At 38.0% G+C, this 21,365-nt stretch overlaps 1 protein-coding gene across 6 annotated transcripts in view; it reads left to right on the top strand.

The window, feature by feature from the left end:
• The window catches only part of ARHGEF7 (Rho guanine nucleotide exchange factor 7), a 126,378-nt gene that overhangs the window by 80,324 nt on the left and 24,689 nt on the right, over nt 1–21,365 (top strand). For all 6 annotated transcript variants that reach the window (XM_086619887.1, XM_086619882.1, XM_086619915.1 and 3 more), the window contains 5 exons: nt 3,573–3,695; nt 14,329–14,467; nt 15,350–15,409; nt 16,631–16,777; nt 18,635–18,721. In XM_086619887.1, coding sequence (XP_086476013.1) covers nt 3,573–3,695; nt 14,329–14,467; nt 15,350–15,409; nt 16,631–16,777; nt 18,635–18,721 — 556 coding nt within the window. The remainder of the gene's footprint in view (nt 1–3,572; nt 3,696–14,328; nt 14,468–15,349; nt 15,410–16,630; nt 16,778–18,634; nt 18,722–21,365) is intronic.

The raw sequence follows: 21,365 nt of genomic DNA, 5'->3' as shown, positions 1-21,365 counted from the left end.
TTGTTCATCTTGTTCTATGTTTGAGTACAAGTGGATACTTCATGTTCTGGGATGATCCTGGAATAGAATGGGAATGTAGGAAAAAAAAAAAAAAAAGGGAAAGGCCAGAGTGTGAGAGAGAGATTGCTTAAATGTAATCCAAAACTAATCAGTGTTTCAGGTTTGGTTTTGGAGTGCAGATACAAATGAAGTCCGTTAAAGGTTTGTCCCAGTATCGTCTCTTGCTTTTGGTTATTGTGAGTATCACCAGAAATAAGGCTGTTGACATTAAGTGAATTTGAACACATTGTCTTCAGATTGCGTGAAACAAATATGCGTATTCACTGGTGTCTGAGAGGTAAGGTGAATAGACAAGTAGTGAAAGGTGTAGTTGTGAAGACAGCATTGAAAATCAGACTAATGGGTTGTGAGTAAGTTGAATAGTGCCTCCATTTGTGCAAACAGTAGCTCAGAAAGTTGCGAAGTGTCCCCCTTATTTCAGTAACCTTATTAACTGTGAAGCCTCAGGAGATAACGTCTGATCTTGTGTTTCTTCACAAACTGCATCCCTTAGAGTCATTAATCACAATTACCCCTTAATAATTTTTGCAGACCTTCACTTGTCCTGGGTCTTCTCTGCTGTCAGCTTTTAAGTTCAAGACGTTCTCTGTACTGACCTCCTGCAAACAGTAAACTTATCCTTTGATTCTCCAGCTCTTTCAAGAAGCTGAGAGGCAAGAAATTCTGCTGTTTATCGTTCTGTGAGAGGAGATGGGGAAGAGCCGAAAAGGCCACCCAGATAACTGAAAATTTCCATTTTGTGACAGGTTCTGCAGGCGTATGTGTATAGATTTCTGCATGACACTTTTAAGGTAACCGCAGAGTCAAGTGAAATTTAGGGACATCTGATCTTTTCCTTGCAAAAAACCCCATATTATACTGATTACATTTTGTTATCTACTTTTCTTTTAAAATTGCCTCCGTCAGTCTGTGTTTAAATTTGTCTGGATTCATCACAGCTTCCACAGACTTTTTCAGAACGTTGTAAATGTCCACTGACACCAAAACTAAGACATATCTCTTCCGAACGTGCAGGACATAATTACTTTGTAAAGTCGCTTTCTCTGTCAGCTGCCAGTCAAGCTTTGGTCCAGTTCTGATGGCTGGTTTAGATCAGAATCTTAAAGTAAGTATGATTGAGCAACAAGTTATTTTCTATCTTTTTGCAAATTATCATGCAGTGGGAACTCGTTTTAAGTCTGGAGAAACAGGACTGATAGCTGTGTAACTTCAACAAGCAGATAATCTGTTAGGTAGTTTAGATGTAGTTGTATGATGATGCCTCTAAGCATGTGTATAACAGCTGAAGCTTTGTTACAGTTGTCTAATGCTGTACAATGAAATTAAAACATTTCTTTCACCTTTTTGTAACGGCAGCTATATATATAAATACATATATATGATTCCTTTTTAATCAAAACATCAAATATCAGAAGAATATTGATACGACAACTTCAGAATAAATTGTAAAACAACTATGCTCTTTACTGAACACGTTAATTACTGAAATTTTATATATGATCGTAGGCTTTAAATTGTTTCTTCAGCAGTTAAAGGAGATACAGATAACTTATTAATTATTCCTCTAAAAATAGCAGAACACTTGCAAGTAATGCATGGATTAGAGAAATCAAAGAGGATGAGTTGCCACCCCCTCATAAAGTCTGTTAATTATCTTAATTCACTGAAGAATGTGCAGTATAAAGTTGCAATGTGTGTGCAACATGTAGAAGAGAATAATGTCAGTCTTTCATTCTGCTAAAAGAAAAGCAGACTGAGAAGACACAGATGTCTGCTTGATGCAAACAGCCATAACTCTTGGCACTACAGTATGAAGAGACAATTAAACCATTTATTAAACTGTTTATTACAACCTCTTACTATTTAATACTGAGTTGTATGCCTTGAGTATGTCTACAGAGTTTGAGACTTCAGCATGGGTTATATTGTCAGCTATTGGTCATACAACCTACTGCTGGAGAGGCTTAGTCCTTCAAGTGGGAGTTGCTCTGTAGAAAATAATAGGATTTCATCCCTTCTGACACCCTTGCGATGTCATTCACTCATTTGTCCAATTTATTCTTTCTCATGTAAGAAGCAATCTAGTATGGATATTTCTGAGTGGTTCTGAGGGTGGTAATAAGACAGCAGTGAGGAAGCGTGGCTGGTTAGAATATATGTGTCTTCCTATCAGTTTGTGGTTTTAACTTGAAAATTATTTTAGATTTTTAAAAAGTAAACGAGTATGCCTTTATTTGCATCTGAAGTATGCAGCTTGAAGAGATACTAAGAATAAGACTGGAAGAGTTGCATTTTTCTTTCTCCCCCTGCTAGTACAGATGCAAAATCAGAAGTTGGACTTTTACTTTCTGCTGATTGTACCAGTTCTAAGCTGGTGCCACACAGCTAATTTCAGATATTTGTACTCCAGCTATTTTGTTAGTGTAATTTGAGATGACAGTTTCTGCTAAAACCTTTTGAAAATATGCTATGTATATACGTATTATCTTTCTTCATATCCTGTCCTCCCTGATTTATGTGAGTAAACATGTGTATATTTCTCTAGCAAACCTGATCAAAACTGATTAAGTTCACCAAGACTGCTTGAAAGTAAGCTTTTCTTCTAAGTAATTTCTCTAGCTGAGTCATTGGGGTTTTTTGCCAAAGCCACAGAGGCCGTTCTTACTTAAGCACCGTTTTATGCTCAGCAGAACAAGCTCTTCTGAACAAAATTGTGAAATTTTCCTTCACTGCTTGGTAAACGTGGTGTATTCGAGCATGAAAGATGAAGAAAGTATGAGTTATAGAAAGTATTTTTGTGCTGATGGTGGTAAAGCAGCACTCTTGCCCTGGTTACAAATTAACATTAAAAGTGCTTTTTGGCCCTTAAAGCAAGATGAGTGGCAATTGTATAAAAACAGCCTGTTACTGCACTGTAACTGGCTTCTGTGTGCTATCAGAGCTTAATGTGGTACTTGGATATTTTAATAAGTCTTTTAAGCCTATCATCTCTGCTGGTGTAGGGTAGACGGAGAGAATACTGTTGCTACTCCATCCATTTTTTTGTGCTGAAATACTGCTTTTAAGATTTGGCATGGCATATATAAGTGGGTAGTAAACTGTTCTAACAGGTAGGTATGTTGATTGAAAATGGAACTCCTAAAGAAGGTGCTAATTACCATTAATTATTGAAAAAACTTTGCTGAATGACCATCTTACAGGTATCTACCATATTCTCCCTGTACTGTGGTGGCATAATCAGGCCTGACGTTTACAGGGTTGAAGCTGTAAAGAAGGAATAGAAAGGTGGTGGTAGCTGGTCAGTGACCATAAGAATCTATTTGTTGATTTTTATTTTAAAAAACTCAAACAACAAAACACACACACAAAAACCCAACAAAGCAAGCAAAAGCAACATGCTACCCCCACCCCCCCAAAAACCCAAACCAATATACGCTGCTTTTCCAGGCTTTAATTTGTTTCCGTGTCTGGTTTGTATCACAGTAATTCCATCTTTATTACTCTGTTTTTAGGTTGCCTGAAGCTCAGCAGAGAGTTGGAGGATGTTTTCTAAATTTGATGCCACAAATGAAAAGCTTATACCTTTCATACTGTGCCAACCATCCATCAGCAGTAAATGTTCTCACAGAACACAGGTACGTTTACTTTGTGGTCTTTTAAGTCTGGTACAAAAAAAAGTGCATAAAATAAGCTATGATGTCTCTCTTGACATGGATTTGGTATGGTAGAGCTTGCTTAAGGGAAAAGAAAAAAAAAAAAAAAAGACAAAAAAACCCACAACACACGTTCCATGTGATCAGGACCAACTTGTCACTTTTGGCAGCATGTTATCAACTGCTTGAGAGCATTCTCTGTTTTAAAGAATGCATGCTGGACTCTGAGTATGTCAAAGTGTACTGATTTGTCATCTTTGTTTAAAAAATGTCAAGATCAAAACAAGTTTGTGGAATTATGACATAAGTGACATGATTACTAGTAGACAGTGAATTGTATCTTAGCCCTGTAAAAGCCTGTACATTTATATGTACTTAACTTTATACTGGTATAGCCTTAGCTTTGCTTTTGAGTGATATGAGTGTGAACTTTTCAAGTTTACAAAATTACTATTTACTATGTGTAAGAAGTAGGATGCTGAGTTAACTTCATGGAGGTTGCTCACCTTTGGGACTGGCTTTGAATTTGCATGGAAGATGCTCTGTATCACCTTGAGGAAAGGGAGTTGAGGCCAGAATTTGATTAAAGTAGTCTGCTTTCACTAACTTGTCCTAAGTATTCTCCTGATGAGCACGTGCTGCAGCAGCTGTTAGTTTGGGGCTATTTATGTTTGCTTGTGGTGCAGGACAGAACCATGACCCTCTCTTGAAGGTTAGACATAGGACAAATTCTAGCAGGGTATCTGTTCTTTTTGCTTCCCTCACCTTTTTTTTGGTCTGGTTGTGATGGACCAAAGTAATCATATTTTTGAACACTCTTAACTCTTCCTAAACAAAGAGGAGCATAACTGAGTTGTTTTCTGTAGGGTTACCTTATTCCAAGAACTCGCAATTTGTTTTAACAGCAACAATCCGTGGCATGTTTGTGAGCGTTACTCATAATAGTATGAATAAAAAAAAATCTTGTAGCTACCAAATACTATGAACTATCACTTATGTCAGTAAGATGTGCAACTATGTTCCAACCCCACTTTGAAAAATCAAGCTGCAAATTCACATTACAATGTAGGCAGAAAGAAGGTACATTTTTGTCAGAAGCCACAGCAAATTAAAATTAAACAAAACAAAATATGTTTAAAACCCCCTGCTTAGTGTTTGTTTTCTTTCAAATGGCCTACTTCTAGTACCACTTTTTGTAAATGGTAAAATATTTAGGTGATCTACACCTATGGAGTTTTTAATACTTTTAGGCTTAGATGGTTTGATTTTGCCTTTATGCTCTTTCCATACAGAGGTCTGGGATTTAATCTGTAGATGGAAGATGGCAAGTGATTGCAAAGTGATCATCTATGTTTCTTAAGATTTGGAGATACTTAAAAAGGATTATCCTAACTTTCAGAATTCTTGGAAAACAGAGGGAATAGCCATGTCTCAGAAACGGTGATAGAAATGTGAGGGAGGAAAGCTAATTTGTTCTGCAAATGGAGAAAAGTAGCATTTCTTCTCTTCTGTGTTTCTTTGGGAATAGGTTGTCCTAAGAAAAATTCAGCTTCTGGTCTGTAAAGTCACCTTGATATCAAATTTTGGTGGAGTCAATATAGGTGTCACAGAGCAGTTAAGTAATTTGGATGTGGAAGTAGTTTCAAAGCAATTGTATTGTTTCTAAGAGATAGCTCAAGGGGAGGTAAGGTGTGATAAATGGCTTTCTCTTTAATGCTATCGTGTTGCCAGGCATGAGTCAACAGAATTGAATGCTGTTTGTGGTTTTTTTTTAACTACTCCTATTTTATTATTCTAAGCCCTTCCTTTTTGTTGAACGCCATTGCTGTAGGTAGCAAGTGGCTTGATTAAAAAGTCTGCTGGAGACGGTTGCCATGAAGAAATCAGAAGGTAGCTTTAAGCAGTTCTGATCCTTTTCCTCTCAAAATGCCAAAAAGTGTTTAATTACATTGCTTTAAGGGTAGGGGAAAAAAGACCTTTCTGCTGAGAGCAACAGAGCGATTGAAGGCATGAAGAAAAGGAGAAGGCTCAGAACTATCTCCTTGTCTGTCTAGTTGAGATGTTTTTATTGTGTAAAAGCATCCCTAGTAAACCTTAATGTAAAAATTACTGAGAGGTTTGAGGGTAGTCATGATTGTAATAACAATGAAACAACTACGCTGCGGTGAATACTAGATTAATATTGAACTGGAATTTTCAGAGATGTCAGAGATTGTTGGTTAAGACTTAAGAAACGGTGATGACTTGCTGGCACTTTTTGCGGTACAGTTTTAGCAAAGGGTCTAAAAGCATTTTAATACCTGAAAAATATGGCCGAGAAATAGATGTTTGCTGAATTCTTGGATTTGAATATCATGTTTTTAACAGCTGTGCTATTCAGTAATGTTCTAGGGAGGAAAAAGGAACAGTCTGAAGCGGTTTGATTTGGAACATAAATTCCTACTGTCTACAACAGATTACTTCTTGCCACAAACTCTGCACAGTTCATAAACTGGACCCATATGCATTAACTGTGCTTGTGAAAGCCTTTCTACAAAAAAAAACCAAACAGATAATTTAAGTCAGATTCTTATATCACAGAATTAGTATTTTCTGCAGTTTATTTAGAGTTCACTTGCTTTTGGTGAGAACCATATGAACAAAAAAAGATACAAAAAAAATCCTATGTAATTGCTCTAGGTGAAGCTTCAGAAACTTTATTTCATTTTTTTATTCTATAAAATACACTAGTTTAATTATTGTGTTTTTTACTGTCATTGACTAAAAACAACGGAAATTTACTATTGTTTTGAAGCAATAACTGAATTGTTTCTTTAACCAGTTGGATCACTGTAACATCAAAATTGTAAGCAATCATCTGGTTTGATGGAATATTACACGTATGAGGTTTTTTGTGTCGTTTTCTGAAGTGTCAGGCATGCTCTTGATGCAGTGTTGTAATAGCTGTTAAAATGTCATTGACACTTGGTAAAGACTGTGTGAGTATGCATATGTATAGATAAAACTTGATTATATTAACTTGCTAAGAATTATTTTGGACTTCTAGTCAAAAGCTGAATTTTTTGAATAGCATTTCTGTGACATAGATTCTAAATAGCAATACTTGGGATGAGGTTGGAGATTTAAGAGAGGCATTCAATTGGAATGTGACTGTCTCTTTTTTTTTTTTAAATGCCATTCTCTGTGAATGCCAGCCTGTGTTTCCTCTTTCTCTTCTTTGTCATTTACTTCTTGATCATATGTAGCAGCAACATGGGGGCTTCTGTTCAATTAGTAAAAAAAAAGGAGGTGTGTGCATATATATGTTAGTATATGTACATGTTTATACAAATACACAGCCGGGGGTGAAGAGGGTTAATTATGTTACTTAATGAGTGAGAGATTTTTTCCTATTCAAATCTGCAAAGCTGCAAGCATGTTTCATTTCCACAAGTTAATTATTAATAGTCAAGCTATTGAAATGAATATCATAAGAGACTTGAGTGTATGTGAATATGCAGAAATGGGAATAAAACCTAATATAGCCCATACGGGAGTTGAGGTTTCAGAGCTGCATCTTTCCAGAGTTGTATTTGCTTCTGGTAATCGAAACAACAACAACAAAATCTTTCTGTTAAGTTTGGGAACAGATTCTCTTCTTGGTTCCAGTTGTAGCACCATAAGTTTTATCTGGGAGTAAAAGTTGGTACTCAGCATAATTTCTCCAGTTTCATACAGTCTTGAAATTTGTTAGGTACTTTTTTTCTCAGGAATTACTTCAGAGCCATTGCATGTTTTTTCCAGAATTAAAATTCTTTCTGTATAATGAATCAAGAATTGCTAGGAATTAAGTCATTTTTCCTTAGGTCTGTCATTGTCTCTTGTAATTGTGTCTTAAGGCACTGACTGGAGCTGAAGAGGTGGAGCTCACCAGGCACAGCTGAGTGGTGTCTCTTGCAGAGATCAGTGGTATTTTTGCCTCTTTCCACCACTGCCTCTTAGCTTGTTCTCCTTGTTCCCTTCTCTCATTGTGGCTATAGTGCCACTGTAAGTGATCTCTATTTTATTTTCTTTATTCCGTAACAGTCGTACCTCTTTGGCTGCATTATATGAGGTTTCATTTCCTAGTATCTCTTAGTTTTTCTTGACAATCCCAGTTCAAGTCCAAGGGTAGGTGTTATTTTTGGAGAGAATTTTGCTAGCCGGTGAGAGCAGGACTGCCCTGAGGGCATAGTGTTGCATTGATTGCTGCGTGTGCTTCTGATCATAGACATATGCTTGCCTTCCAGTAAGAGAAGAAACAGGATGAGCAACCTAAGGCATGAAAGAATAAATTTCCCTCAAATAAACTTGAAACCTCAGTTGGATACCAAGTACAGAAATGGATAATTGCAGTGGAGTAAGGAGTCCCAGGAATGTGAGATGTTTCCTACCTGGGGAAGATGACAAGCCTCAGAGTTCAGTGCAAGGGAAAACTCCACCAAAGGGAAAGAGGAGGTGGAAGCTGGGACTGGGACTTGGTGGACTGCATCCAAAATGACAAAAGGAAAGACATTTAAGTATAGAACTCCCTGAAGGGTTGTTAACAGAATGAAAAAAAAGTCTAACAGGCTCCACCGATCAGTGGACATAAAACTCTTCTGAAGAAATATGGAGAGTACAAACCCAATGTAATCAGCATAAAGTATGTAATTATTGGGGTGAATTAAGCTTTATTTTGTTTAAACACCACTATGTTTATTTTAAAACAAAATGGAAGAAAAGTGTTTCCAAAAGAACATGTAATTTCATGAAAAATTAGTAATACACACCTGCTTTTTTTGATTTTGCAAAGTAGCAAGTGTCAAGCCAGCTCTCAGCTGGAAGAAAGCTGTTCACAAATCTTTGCTTGCTCAAACATTAATTTTTGCTAGGTTCTTCTGTTCTCTTAGATAACCTGTCCCAAGCATATTCTACACTTGCATCATAGAGCTAGCAGTCTGGATAAAATTTGTGGAGCTGAAACATCACAATTACTCCGAGTAACTGGAGCGTGGAATACAGATCAGCTCGAGTCAGAAAACTCTTTGTGCCTCCCCCACTTTGGTGCATCCCTGAGCCTGCAAGTGTGCAGGCTGATGTCATACACCAAGCAACAGTCCCCGGGAGAGGAGCTAGACTGGGAAGTTTAGCGCTAGGAAATTTAAGAGCTGCGGTTGAGGGGTTGCTGAGCCAAGCTGTGCCACAACGCTCTTGAAATGCGGTGCCTGTGTGCAGTCCTCAGACCCCTCAGCAGCGATAGCTCATGCTCCATCTATTACAGCCAGAGACCCGCTTCAGAAGTGTAAGTTGTAATTTTAAATGTATACATTTTAGTTCCTGGATGTGCTTTCCTGAAGTTTTAATGGCTTTTTTTTTCCCCCTTCTGTTACTGTAGGCACATCTGAACTTGTTTTCTTCCCTCCCCCCAGTCTGATTTGCAGCTTTTGAGGCAGCTGTACTAAGGAAAATTTGAATATATTAATAAGGCTTAAAGACACTTTTCATGGTGACCTTTAAAATATCTCCAGTTGTGAACTAACTCCAGTTTGGGGTGGGGAGAACTCTTCAGCTCAGGATTTCAGGATGAATGAAGCACAGTGCTTTTGTATGCTCCTCTGCATTTTAGTCTGTAAAATGATGCAAGCAGTGAATTCAAATCTCAGATGCCTCTTTCTGAAAAGCTACTTATTTAGACAGTTGTGATTAAGTTGATGATTTCACTGTTCAAAAGTTTTTCTTATTCAGCTAAATGATATCTTTTTTAAAAAAAGTACTGCTTAGCTGTGGGGGAGTTTTATTTAGCATATGCTGCCTAGGACAGTGTGGTACTTGCAGGCATCAATTGAAATTGTGACATGAAAGAGCCATTGTCTTTGGCAAAGCAGCTGTGATCCTAAGCTAACAACACGGACTTTTAAGCCACTATTAATTAAAAAACAGTTGCAAACTGTTGTCATGTTCAAACAGTATTTTAACCCGCCTGTATTTTGTTGAAAGTAAATCTTTCCATTATGTTCTGTATTGTATTTGTCCTTTGTGAATCAATGAAGGACACTCACTAAGCTTTGAGCTGAAGTAACATTCATTTCGCCAGATATTTTATGTCCATGAAGCTGCAGAGGTAGCAGGTTGGTGTAGCATGAGTAGACTGCTAATGGGGTCTGCACGACGGAACTGCTCAGACAAAATTTTGGGTACCATTGTATTAAAAGCATGTGTGTGTTCATACTAGAGTTTGAAGAAGCTGGCATGTCCGAACTTGTCAGAGGGAAGCACAGAAGCATATGAAAGAAAACGTTGTCCTCTTGGTAATGTTGGGAGGAAAACTACGTCATTCAGTTTTAATTACACCTGTTAACACTGCTCGGTGTAAAAGACTTCCTGATGATGCCATTGTGAAGCCTGTTTTTCAGGACTTTGTATACATATCAATTGAACTGAGGTATAAACTTGCTCTGTAGGTTCCTATACTGTGATTAAGTAAAAAGGAGGTGATAAACAACCAAGTATCTGGTGTTGAAGAGCAGTGAGCACACTTGGAAACTGCAGCAACATTGCGTAACCACAGAGTGTGTTTAGTTAAAGGTATTGCAGAGAAGATGGCGAAAAAAGATAGCGTCAGGTTTTTATTTCAGGTTTCTAAGTAGTCGATTTGAATTCGGGATACAGTGAGGGTTTTTTTCCTGGTTTCTGTCACATGTGTTTCATAATGCTGAAGTTAGGAAGAAATGGAACAGTGATAATGAAAATTAGAAATGTGAAAGTGGGTGAAATGGCAACCAATGTTCCTCCTACTGTAGAGGCATTCAATTTTTTTTTTTTTAAAGGGAAAAAATAAAAAGCATTGTGTTAGTGGATATCTCAGCAAATGCCACTTATATAATACATTTATATGCACCCAGTAGCATGGGGATGGCCAGAATAATTAGGAATAGGATTTTTTGCCTCTTGCAATCTGAAGGCAAAAATTAGCATTGTTCAGAACTATGTTAAGTTGAACGGCCTGTGGTATTTGTGGTTGGCACATACTGTAGAGCTGATTCCTATGTTGAGGAGAAAAGAGAAGCAGTGTAGATATGTGTATGGATTGTGCTGCCTGAAACGGGGAAGAATAGCAGGTACTGTGAAAGAGAATAGTAGATCAGGTTAGGCAGCAGCGACTGTGTGGCTGAAACAAACAAAATGCAAAGAATGAGTTTAAAAGGTTACTTCCTGTTTGCTCTTGTATCAAATGTCTTTTGCATAAAATAAAATAGATGAAGATACTTATCAAGTACCATATATAATCTAACTTTATGATGCTGACAAGGATGGGGATGTTTATAGGGAGAATTAATGGATAAAATAAAAAAAGCAGTGGCATAGAATCCTAGAATGGTTTGGGTTGGAAGGGACCTTAAAGATGATCTAGTTTCAACCTTCCTGCCATGGGCAGGGACACCTTCCCCTAGACAAGGTTGCTCAAAGCTTCATCCAACCTGGCCTTGAGCACTTCCAGGGATGGGACATCCACAACTCCTCTGAGCAATCTGTTCCAGTGCCTCACCACCCTCTGAGTGAAAAATTTCTCCCTTAGACCTGATAGAAATCTCCCCTCTTTCAATTTAAAGCCATTACCCCTTGTCCTATCACTACACACCCTTGTAAAAAGTCCCTCTCCAGCTTTCTTGTAGGCCCCCTTTAAGTACTGGAAGGCTGCTAGAAAGTGTCCCCAGAGCCTTCTCTTCTCCAGGCTGAACAGCCCCAACTCTCTCAGCCTGTCTTCATAGGGAAGGTGCTCCAGCTCTTGGATCGTCTTTGTGGCTGTCCCTCATCTGAACCTGCTTCAACAGGTCATGCATATGATCAGTGTCATATACGCACTGAATTGAAACTTAAAACCATTGAGTGCCTTCTGATAGAAGGGCTTTCACAGGTGAGCTTTGGTAAAGCATGCCATGCTTTCATTCATCCCCTCCACCACTGTGCTGGAAACAGCTTCTTTGCTTTTAGCTGAGTCAGGAGAAGAGAATGTGCCACCACACAGTAGCCATGGAGCTTAATGTTGGAGTGAATTAGCCTGAATCCTCGATTAACAAGCAGCTGGTAACACTGTAAAACCAAAACATGAGTATGAGTCAAAATCCTTAGTCTTGTTTAGGGTGCCACCAGAATCAGTTGTCAAGTTCTGGAGTTGGTGTGATTTTATGCTGAGTAAGGGCTGTGGTTAAGAAAGTGTAGGGCAAAGAAGGTCTTCAGGCTCTAGGTATTCAGAGTTGGCCAGCTTTACTACTAAAATTTAAATTTAAGCTAGAAAAGTACTCAGGTTTATCTGTGTTGCATTACTATAATTTTTCATACAAGGTACTGTAGGAGGTTTTCCAATGGGTTTTAATTTTGACTTAAACCTGATCATGTCACAAGCTGTTTTTAGGAGGCCTGGAGTTGCTGATACATGTCACTTGAGAGGGATGTGGCAAGGTCTGGCTGGCAGAGCTGGGGGCATTCTCAAGGGTGCCCAGCCCTTCTCTTTGCATCTCTAAAATGCAAAGCAGGTGCTGGGAAATCCCCTTTCCTAACTCTGTAGTGGAGTACAGCAGAAATTGCGCAATTACATGCACTTAGGAGTGCCTGGGCCTGGTTAGAATGGGGGTGAAGTGCTCTAAAAGAGATGGTGTAAGGTTATGTCAGACCTGACAATTCAGAAATGGATCTATTTAAGCAAGGTAGTACAAGTAAATATCAGTTAACTAATCTGAAGACAGAGTAAGACATCGGAATAAACTGTATGGAGAAGTACCTTCTCTTCTGTGAACTTGGGGAAGGTTTAGCGTCTGGGAGGAGAGGGATCCAGATTGGATGGTGGGTAAAGCACTTACCTTGGGATGGGAAGGTCATGATTCACGTTCGTATTCTGCTCTCTTGGTCTATTTGGACAAGGGACATTAATAAGCAAATGTCACTTGTTCTGAAATAGGAAGGAGTGTGTGTCTTAGGGGAGGTAGGGAGGTCTGTTTTGTCTTAATCTATGTAATGCTTTTGTGTAGCATGACTCACTGATAATTGAGCATGTGTATTATTGCAGTGTTTTTTCCCCTAAGGCAATTGAGCAGGTCAAGATTTGCTTTCACTTCTGCATGGAAACACTGTGCCTCAGGTTTGAAGATCCTTGTCCTTCCCTGTTTGTACAACCATTCCTCCTTTATTGCCGTTTGGTGTTTGACACTGTTTTTACACTTTCTAAAAGTACTGAATCTGGTAGCTGCGTAAGGCTCCCTTTGAAAAATGAGACTATGCCAATAACCAAGGCGAGAGTGTGTATGTGTGGAATTTAAGTAGCTTCCAGGAGCGTAATGCTATTAATCAGTAGAAAGTAAGGACTTTCAGGGTATCTTATAGTAGAATTTAAATGACACTCACATGAGAATAGTGGGTTTTGTTGTGGGTTTTTTTTGTAAAACTAGATAATTGATTATAACAAGGGCTCAAAACATGAGAAGATGTCTAGAGTGACACAGCTTGAGTGCAAGATGATGTTATATCTTTAATAAGAAGCTTTCTGAATTTCCTTTATTTAGATTTTGTCTTTAGAATCCGATATTCTTCTGCAGCTTGTGTTTTCTGAAGCCTGAAAATCAGCCCAGAGATGCTGCTGTACCTTCTTTTCCCCACAGAGAGAGCTCATTTTGTTGCTGGTCATTTAAACTCTGGAAAAGCCTATCCTCCACCATAGTCCTCTGAAACTTCTACTTTATAAGGAAGCAGAAGATGTAGATATTCATAGCAAAATGAGCAGAAATTCCCAGGATGTGCTGCTTTTTTAGCTGAGTTAATGTAAAAAGTTGAGGGGCTGGGCCAGTTCTCGGAAATGATTCAACTATGAAAAACCATCTGGATAGGGGAAGTAGCAGTTTATGATATTTGGAGAGCATGGATTTCTTACAGCAGCTTTGCTGTCACAACAAGTGTGCTGTGTAAGTACGCCCTCAGTGAAAAACCCTAACTCACTTCAGAATAGTTTACACAGCAATTGTTTCTACTGTGGTCTGTGGTTTGTATGGCTGTTGGTTAGTTGGTCATTTTGCAATAACACCTTGGATGTGTGAGATGAGGTCATTCAACACGTAAGTGTGGGAAGGGAAAAAATGTTCTGAAACATTCTGTGTCTTCCCATTAGTGCCCGATACCTTAAAAATATCGATGCTTTGATGAAGCCGTTGACCCATTTATGCTTGTGTAAACCACCTCTAAGGTCAGATGTCATTCTGGTGGAATAAAGAGCTGAGTAATAAAGTATAGCGCAAGTGGCTTTATTCTGTAATCGTTGCTCAGATGGGGCAGCATTGTAGGAGCAGTCTTTGAGCATGAGTTGCCTAGAATGGTGAGTTTGATCCTATGTCTGTTAGTTCCTTTGATGGACCCCCAAATCTGCAAATATCTTTTGTTCCTGTATTTTATTTAATGCAGAAACGGATTGCAACACTTAAGTTGTACTTGAATTACTTTTTCATTTGTTTGGCCTCTTGTTTTACTGACAGAATTCACTGTGGATGAAAGACTGAAGTGAAGAATCCAGTGTAATTTTAATTGTCTTGGTAATTTGATCTTAATTTGGTTAAATATTTTGTATACACAGTGAGGAGCTAGGAGAATTCATGGAGGTGAAAGGTGCCAACAGCCCTGGGATCCTTGTACTGACCACGGGCCTCAGCAAACCTTTTATGCGTCTGGATAAATACCCCACGTTACTCAAAGAACTTGAAAGGCACATGGAGGTATATCTTATCAGCATTTATGTTCCAGCTTAATGATGATTTGACAACAATTATTTTAAAGGTACATGTCAAACATGATGGGACCCAAAATTGTATTTGTTTGCTCTTCCATCAGCCTTCTAAATTATGGGCTGCAACTTAGTGCAGTGAAACTTCCTGTAAAAGCTAAGTGCTTAAAGAAGAACTAGCCAGAAGAGCTAATCTTCACTCATAGAACAGTCTCACAGTGACTTTGGTTGACTTGACATTGAATGTGTCCCTGCACACTATGTAAGACTACTTTATCTTGCAGAAGGTGTGCTACATCTCATCTTAGGACCTCAGTGTGTCGAACACGTCACTAGAATAGTCCCTTTGACTTCTACTGAACGCTGTCCAAAAATGATCTTTCCAATATGGGAAGATGTTTCAGGAGCTACTGTTTCCACCTCTGCATTTTATAGGCTAGATTTTTGGAGTGTGAAGGAGGGAGAGAAATAGGAAGTGTATGGGTCTTTGTCTTGCACACAATTTGGTTTGGCAGTCAGCAACGGTGGAACATACTAGTCTGTAAGGAAGCTAGTTTGTGACAAAGTGAACATGCCAAATAAAATTCTTTAATCACTTTCCTAATAGGATTTCAAAATCTCTTGCCCACTAGGTCTTATAAAACTTCCTTGGCTCTATTTTAAGCATAAGTAGGAATGTTATAAGTGGCTCTTCATTCTTTTTCTACAAGCCACCAATGTTTGATACAAGAATAAGAAGGCTGTGAAAAGAGAGCATAGATCTACAACTTCTATTTTACAAAATAGTTTTTGTTTTTAGTTAAACCTCTATAAACTTTTTATTAGTCTTATTAGAACTGAAGTTTTTATTGTATGTGTTCTCCATTCTTTTTAGGATTATCATCCGGATCGTCCAGATATTCAAAAATCCATGACTGCCTTCAAAAATCTTTCTGTAAGAGTGATGAACAATAGATTATATATTTTAAGTAGAATATTTTTTTAAATTTCATCCCCTTCTATTGCTTTAAAAAAATGAAACTTTTCTGCAAGTGTTTGCATAAGCAATTTTTGAAAGCCTGGAAATTGATGCTAAGCTAAGGATAGTGGTTTACTGGGGAGTTATAGCAAATAGGCTATTGATGTACACAATAAGAGCCACACAAGCATTCTGCACCTCTTGGTCTGTCCCATGGCTCATGCTTCGTCTCCCTTTCTCTTAGTGCTAGCATAACTGGTCTCCAAAGAAGGGCTTCTTTATTTTCTGAGTATTTTTTTGAAGACCGTTCCTTCTAGGGGAATGGGGTTGGAGTTGAGGGAGAGAGGATGAAAGGGGAAATGCTGGTGAAGTTCCGAAGATACAAAAATTCTAGTAATAATTGGAGCGGGAAGCCTGATTTTGAACAGAGGAGCTGTCTCTTAATGTCTTTTAAAAAAACAACAAACAAACAAACGCCAAAACCCACATCTCAACTGCAAAAAGCTTATACTTAATGCGGTCTCAATTACAATAACGTTAATGTTTTGTGCATTCTGTTAGGAGTGTGTGCTGGTGGTAACCTGATGTTTTCTGTTTTTCATTTTTTAAAGTAGAAATGTAGTGTTATCTGTGTTCAGAAGAGGTTTGGGCATCGCGTTCTGTTGGGTGCTATACAAACAAGAGGAAACAATTTTTGTTGAGAAAAATTAAAATGAATGGAAGTACAGAGAATAGAGCAGGTTAGAGACATTTAATAAAAACAGAAGCATAAGGTTATACACACTCATAGTTTGCACGATTGGCGTGGATCTTTTTAATCAGTAATAAACAAGGATGCTGGTTTTATATAATCATGTGCATTGGTGGCAACTGTGTTATTTTTTTCTGTTGATCCTAGCCATGTTTGGTTGGAAATACAAAAATTCAAAATGTAAAGAAAGGAGAAATTTGAGAAACAGAGCTATGATTATGAATTTGGAATGGTAATTGAAGTCAATGTATTGACAGGAAAAGTAGCTATATTGAAGTTAACAAAACCAGTTTTATAAGAAATATTGGTAATAGTCATCTAAATGAAAACGCTTCCAGTTTATGTGTTGTTCTTCTGACTACTACAAGCACAACAGTAAATACAACTGTACTGGTATTTCTATCCTAAACCTGCTCCAAATTGGTATTTTTCCCTGTGTTTGTTAGGCACAATGTCAAGAAGTACGGAAACGGAAAGAACTTGAACTACAAATACTGACGGAAGCTATCCGTTGTTGGGAGGGAGAGGATATTAAAACACTTGGCAATGTGATTTACATGTCCCAGGTCATGATTCAGTGTGCTGGAAGTGAGGTAAGGTCCTTCTCATCTTTACTATTGGTCTTACTTTCAATTTTGGGTAAAATTAGTTGTAATCATTATGTAGCAGAAATAAACAGAATGCTTCAGAGATACTAATGTAGACTAAAATCTTTCTCCACTGATTTAAGGCTTTTATTGCAAGACATGAAATAAATGTCCTTGAAGATGAGTGGTCTCATCTGTAAAATTTACTGAAACGTAACCTGAGTATAGCAGTTATAAACATTGTAAGATGATTTTGCAGGATAGTTTTTGAAGTACATAATTAAACAGGATTTTCCATGTGTAGTTATGTTACAGGATCATTTTGAATAGCACTTTTACTATGGCGTGTTTTAAATAACAAAAGCTTTCAAATTTTGTATTGTGAGGTGTTATCTGAGACACACTTTTTCCTCACTGTTTTTACTACTTTGCTCAACTAGTAAATTTTAAATACAAGCTTAAGAATCAAGTGGTTTTGGAGAAATAGAGTAAGAGGACACATTACAAAATCGAAGGTGACACCACAAAGTCTGGAGAAAAGATTGTCCTACCAGAAATGATGTTAAAATAATCTCAAAAGCAAGTGCTAACAGAAAGGAAATGTTATGCGGGTTACTGTGATGTAATAGTCGCAGTAGCTGACTGTTGGCGGTTGCTGTAGGTTGTTCCCCTGTATAATCGATGAAGCTTTGAACTTGCTGTGGGCTTTTGAATTGCAGCCTCGTTCAGTCAGTTTCCTCCCTTAGAATAATGCCCATAAATATGAAGAAAGAGAAGAGTGTTATGCAACTGAATATTGCAAAATTCCTCACTTGATATTTTTCTTTCAGGTATTTTGTTAGGTGTTAAAATAAATAAGATTCAGTAGAGCTGCTAGTGCATCTTCTGTAGTCACATCTCTTGTACTCTTAAAAACAAAACACAACACACGCTCCCAACTTTCATCATGATGAACTAAAATGTCAAATGTAATGGATTTTTAGAAGTTTCTGCATAGCATTACAGGTTTTGACTAGATATAGAACAGCTTTATTTACACAGAAGCAGTTGGTTTTGTTTTGTCTTTTTTAAAATGGTACAGACATTTTATAAAGGTTTACTGAAAAACAGAAACATTAAAACTTGGTAAGGACTTGTATTGTTTTGCAAAGATGCTTGAAATTGAGATGGTGCTTTTGTCAATGGATATATTTTTTGTCATGAAAATTAAAACATTATACTTTAATGCTTCTCCCTTGTTCTTTGTCTATAGTAGTAGATTAAAAGTAAACCTTCTTTTTCCATAAAAATACCTCAAAAATGAAAACACAAAGGACAACTTCATAAGTGAAACTAGCAAATTAAACCCAGAAAAAAGTAATTAGTGCTTTTGTTGTGAATATAAGCATTATTACTTTTCTTTTTCTACTCCAAGACAAAATCCAGCATCATGCAAAAATCTAATCTCTCCAATTTGAGAGGCCATGGTCTTGACATTACTGTAAAGAATCCATCTAAATTACATTAAGAAATGTATCAAATTTGTAACTTCAATTTTGCTGAAATCAGCAAAACAGTTGTTACGGTATTAAACAAGGTCAGTATTTCACTCTGACTGTAAAATTTCTGTTTTAAAATAGTAGGATGTACTCTCCCGGAAGAAGTATAGACATGTGTTACTAGCACTCTTCAAACAGAAAATCAAATAATTCTGACGCTTTTTTTTAAAATTCTTTGGAGAGTTAATTTTACCAGGAGCAAATATTTGTGGAGTTAATTATGGAGTTATAACATTGATGGTAGATTTTAATAATATAAAACAGAAAAAGAGGGGAGGGGGCTTGTGATGTTGTATTTACTTTTTCATTTTCTTTTTTTGATAAGGAAAAGAATGAAAGGTATCTTCTTCTCTTCCCTAACATTTTGCTAATGTTGTCTGCCAGCCCAAGAATGAGTGGGTTTATCTATCAGGTAAAGTAATACGTGTACATATGTGTGTGTATAAATATGTTGGGATGTGTTTTTTTTCTAAAAGGTATTTCATAGGAAACTTGGAAGGATTATTAAACTTCTGCATTTATGAAGATAAAAGGCAATTTCTGTAATAAGAACTGGTCATTTGTGTTACAGAATTCTGGACTAGAAGCCTGGGTATTATTTTTTTTTAGCTGTTAACTATCAGCGAGAGTTTTTTTTAATCTTATTAGTACTAGCTAATGAGAGGAAGTGTTGGTAGGTTTTTAGATCTCCACAGGAAAATGATGCTGTTGTACAGGTTTGTTCGTGGTCTTCTGACTGCTGCTCGGACTTACCAAAACTACACAGCACTCCTAAGCTTGCATTGGTGTGAGTTAGTCTGTGCTACCAGCTGTTTCTTTAGGTGTGTCTGCATTAGTGTTTTATCTTTGAATCAGCAGAGCATTTTTGAAATGAATCTTCTAGTTTTCCCTGTTTACTTATCTTTTGAGTCACAGTGCAGGAGTAGACTCAGGGCCCACAGACTGAATTTGCTCTGGATGAAGCTGAACTGGAAGGCAGGCTCCAAAAGTGCACTTTGTCTGCTGCAGCTGCTGGAGCAGATCAAGTACATGGACTGGCCTTCAGTCCATGGCCCCAGCCTAGAGCTAGCCCAGTGTAACACCACCTGAAATACGTACCATGTGGTCTTCAGGTGTTTCACTTCAGAAATCCACTACTTGCTGCTGGAAGCCATGGTCTTTGAGCTCTGTAGCTAGTTTCCCAGCTGAATACTTCTTGCTTATTTCCCCTACTGCAGAAATAGAACAGCTCTGCTGTAGTGCAGGAGGATCAGCACCAGTTGGGGTGGCTTCTCTGTAGCTTTAGAACACATTTCGCAGAAGCACTTGCATTCTGGGTGTGTAGTTTCAGACTCCTGAGAGGTGAAGTTAAAGCAAGTGTCCATGAGTTTCTAAATTCTTTATAGCATAAATGTTCTTGAAATATTTTTATGTGATTTCCAGGTATCACAGTAGAACATTAAAAGTTCTAAAAGAAGCCAGAGATTTCACTTGCTCTAAGTGCTTTTGTAAATCAGGCTCTCAAGCAGTTTGTTTCTTTCTCCTGAGCAGTGATTCATCTGCTGTGAAGGAATGCTGAAGCATAGTCGTTCAGGGTTCCTGTGTGATCGACTACACCTAGCCACAGACACTTTCTAAAGAGCAATTAAATTCCAAAATTTATGTTTGGATTCATATCTTACCTACCATGGTAGTAGCTGGATTTGTCTGAGACTTTTGCATTAGGGGATTCAAATGCACAGTCAGGTTTCTCTTAGCTTTGTGCTGCTCTTCGGAAGTTTCGGACAGTGTTTTATCCCAACATGGATGAGAAAAAGATATTAGAAAAGGCAGGTGAGCTCTGTATCTCAAGTGGCACATCCAGAATTCCTGACGAAGGAAGATTCTTGTGTGCTGGGTACAAAGTCAACTAACTGGAAATTTAGTGTGTAACAAAAAAAAAAAAAGAAATTAAACCATGAATCTGTCAGATTTAATTTTGCTCTACTTTTGTACATCACATTTCTTCTTTCCTGCCTTGTCCCCGAGGGTACCCAGCACTGTTCAGTAAATAAACAGTTTTCTTTGTGCGTTGGTCTTCATCTTCTGCTTAGTATGACCACAGCTCGCTCTTAGCGTTTGCCATCCAACCCTCTGAATGCAAAACTCTTAATTTCCTCATAACCTCTCATGTGATTTTCCCAACATTGTGAACTTCTCAAATGTTAATGACTATGTATTCACAGCAAGGCAAAACTATTTCATCCCTTTTTGTGTCTGTCTGGATTGTATAATGTGGGCTGGTTGGACTTTTCTTCTGAGGTTCTTGTCTCAGAACTGGGATGGATACGGGCAGAAGATGATGCAGTTCCCTCAGTCATTCCCAGGGAAGTGACGCTACTGGAGTCGGCGTCCTACACTGCACCGTCCCTCTGTTTCTGAATAGTCTAGTTATCAGCAGGCTTCAGATGTTCTGGTTGATAGTGCCGATATCTGCTGTATGAGCTAATTGGGAGAACTCTTAGCAGTGGTAAACTGAAGTTACAATGCGCACAAACCATACTTTTCAAGCTGGCTCCACAGTTTTGTTGAAAGAAAAGGAATATGTTGAAAGAAAAGGATTCATGAGTTCCGTTCTATTTTCTCTGGTTTTTACTGACTTAATACTTTTTCTCTTCATGTGGCTCAGGTGATCTTTATTCTCTGTTGCCAGTCTTTGGTTGGTGAATCCCCGTATTACCTTTCCACCTACATCACAGAATCACAGAATATTAGGGATTGGAAGGGACCCCAAAGGATCATCTAGTCTAATCCCCCTGCCTGAGCAGGACCACCTAGATCAGATCACACAAGAATGCGTCCAGGCGAGTTTTGAACATCTCCAGAGAAGGAGACTCCACAACCTCTCTGGGCAGCCTGTTCCAGTGTTCAATCAGCAATTCTTGCAGCTCTCTTATTGTGGCTCTATGCTGTGTTATTCATGAACCAGCAAACACGGAAAAACAGAGAGAATTTTAGACTGCATTGTAGTACCTGATGCCATCATGTTTCCTTCAGTGGTGAAGCTGTTGCAAGAAAATTTTTCCTTTCTCTTTGGC

The sequence above is a fragment of the Tauraco erythrolophus genome, chromosome 1 (genome assembly GCF_009769465.1).
Source record: "Tauraco erythrolophus isolate bTauEry1 chromosome 1, bTauEry1.pri, whole genome shotgun sequence".
Classification (NCBI taxonomy): Eukaryota; Metazoa; Chordata; class Aves; order Musophagiformes; family Musophagidae; genus Tauraco; species Tauraco erythrolophus.
Note: the sequence above shows the minus strand (reverse complement) of the source record. Positions and strands in the feature narration are given on the sequence as shown.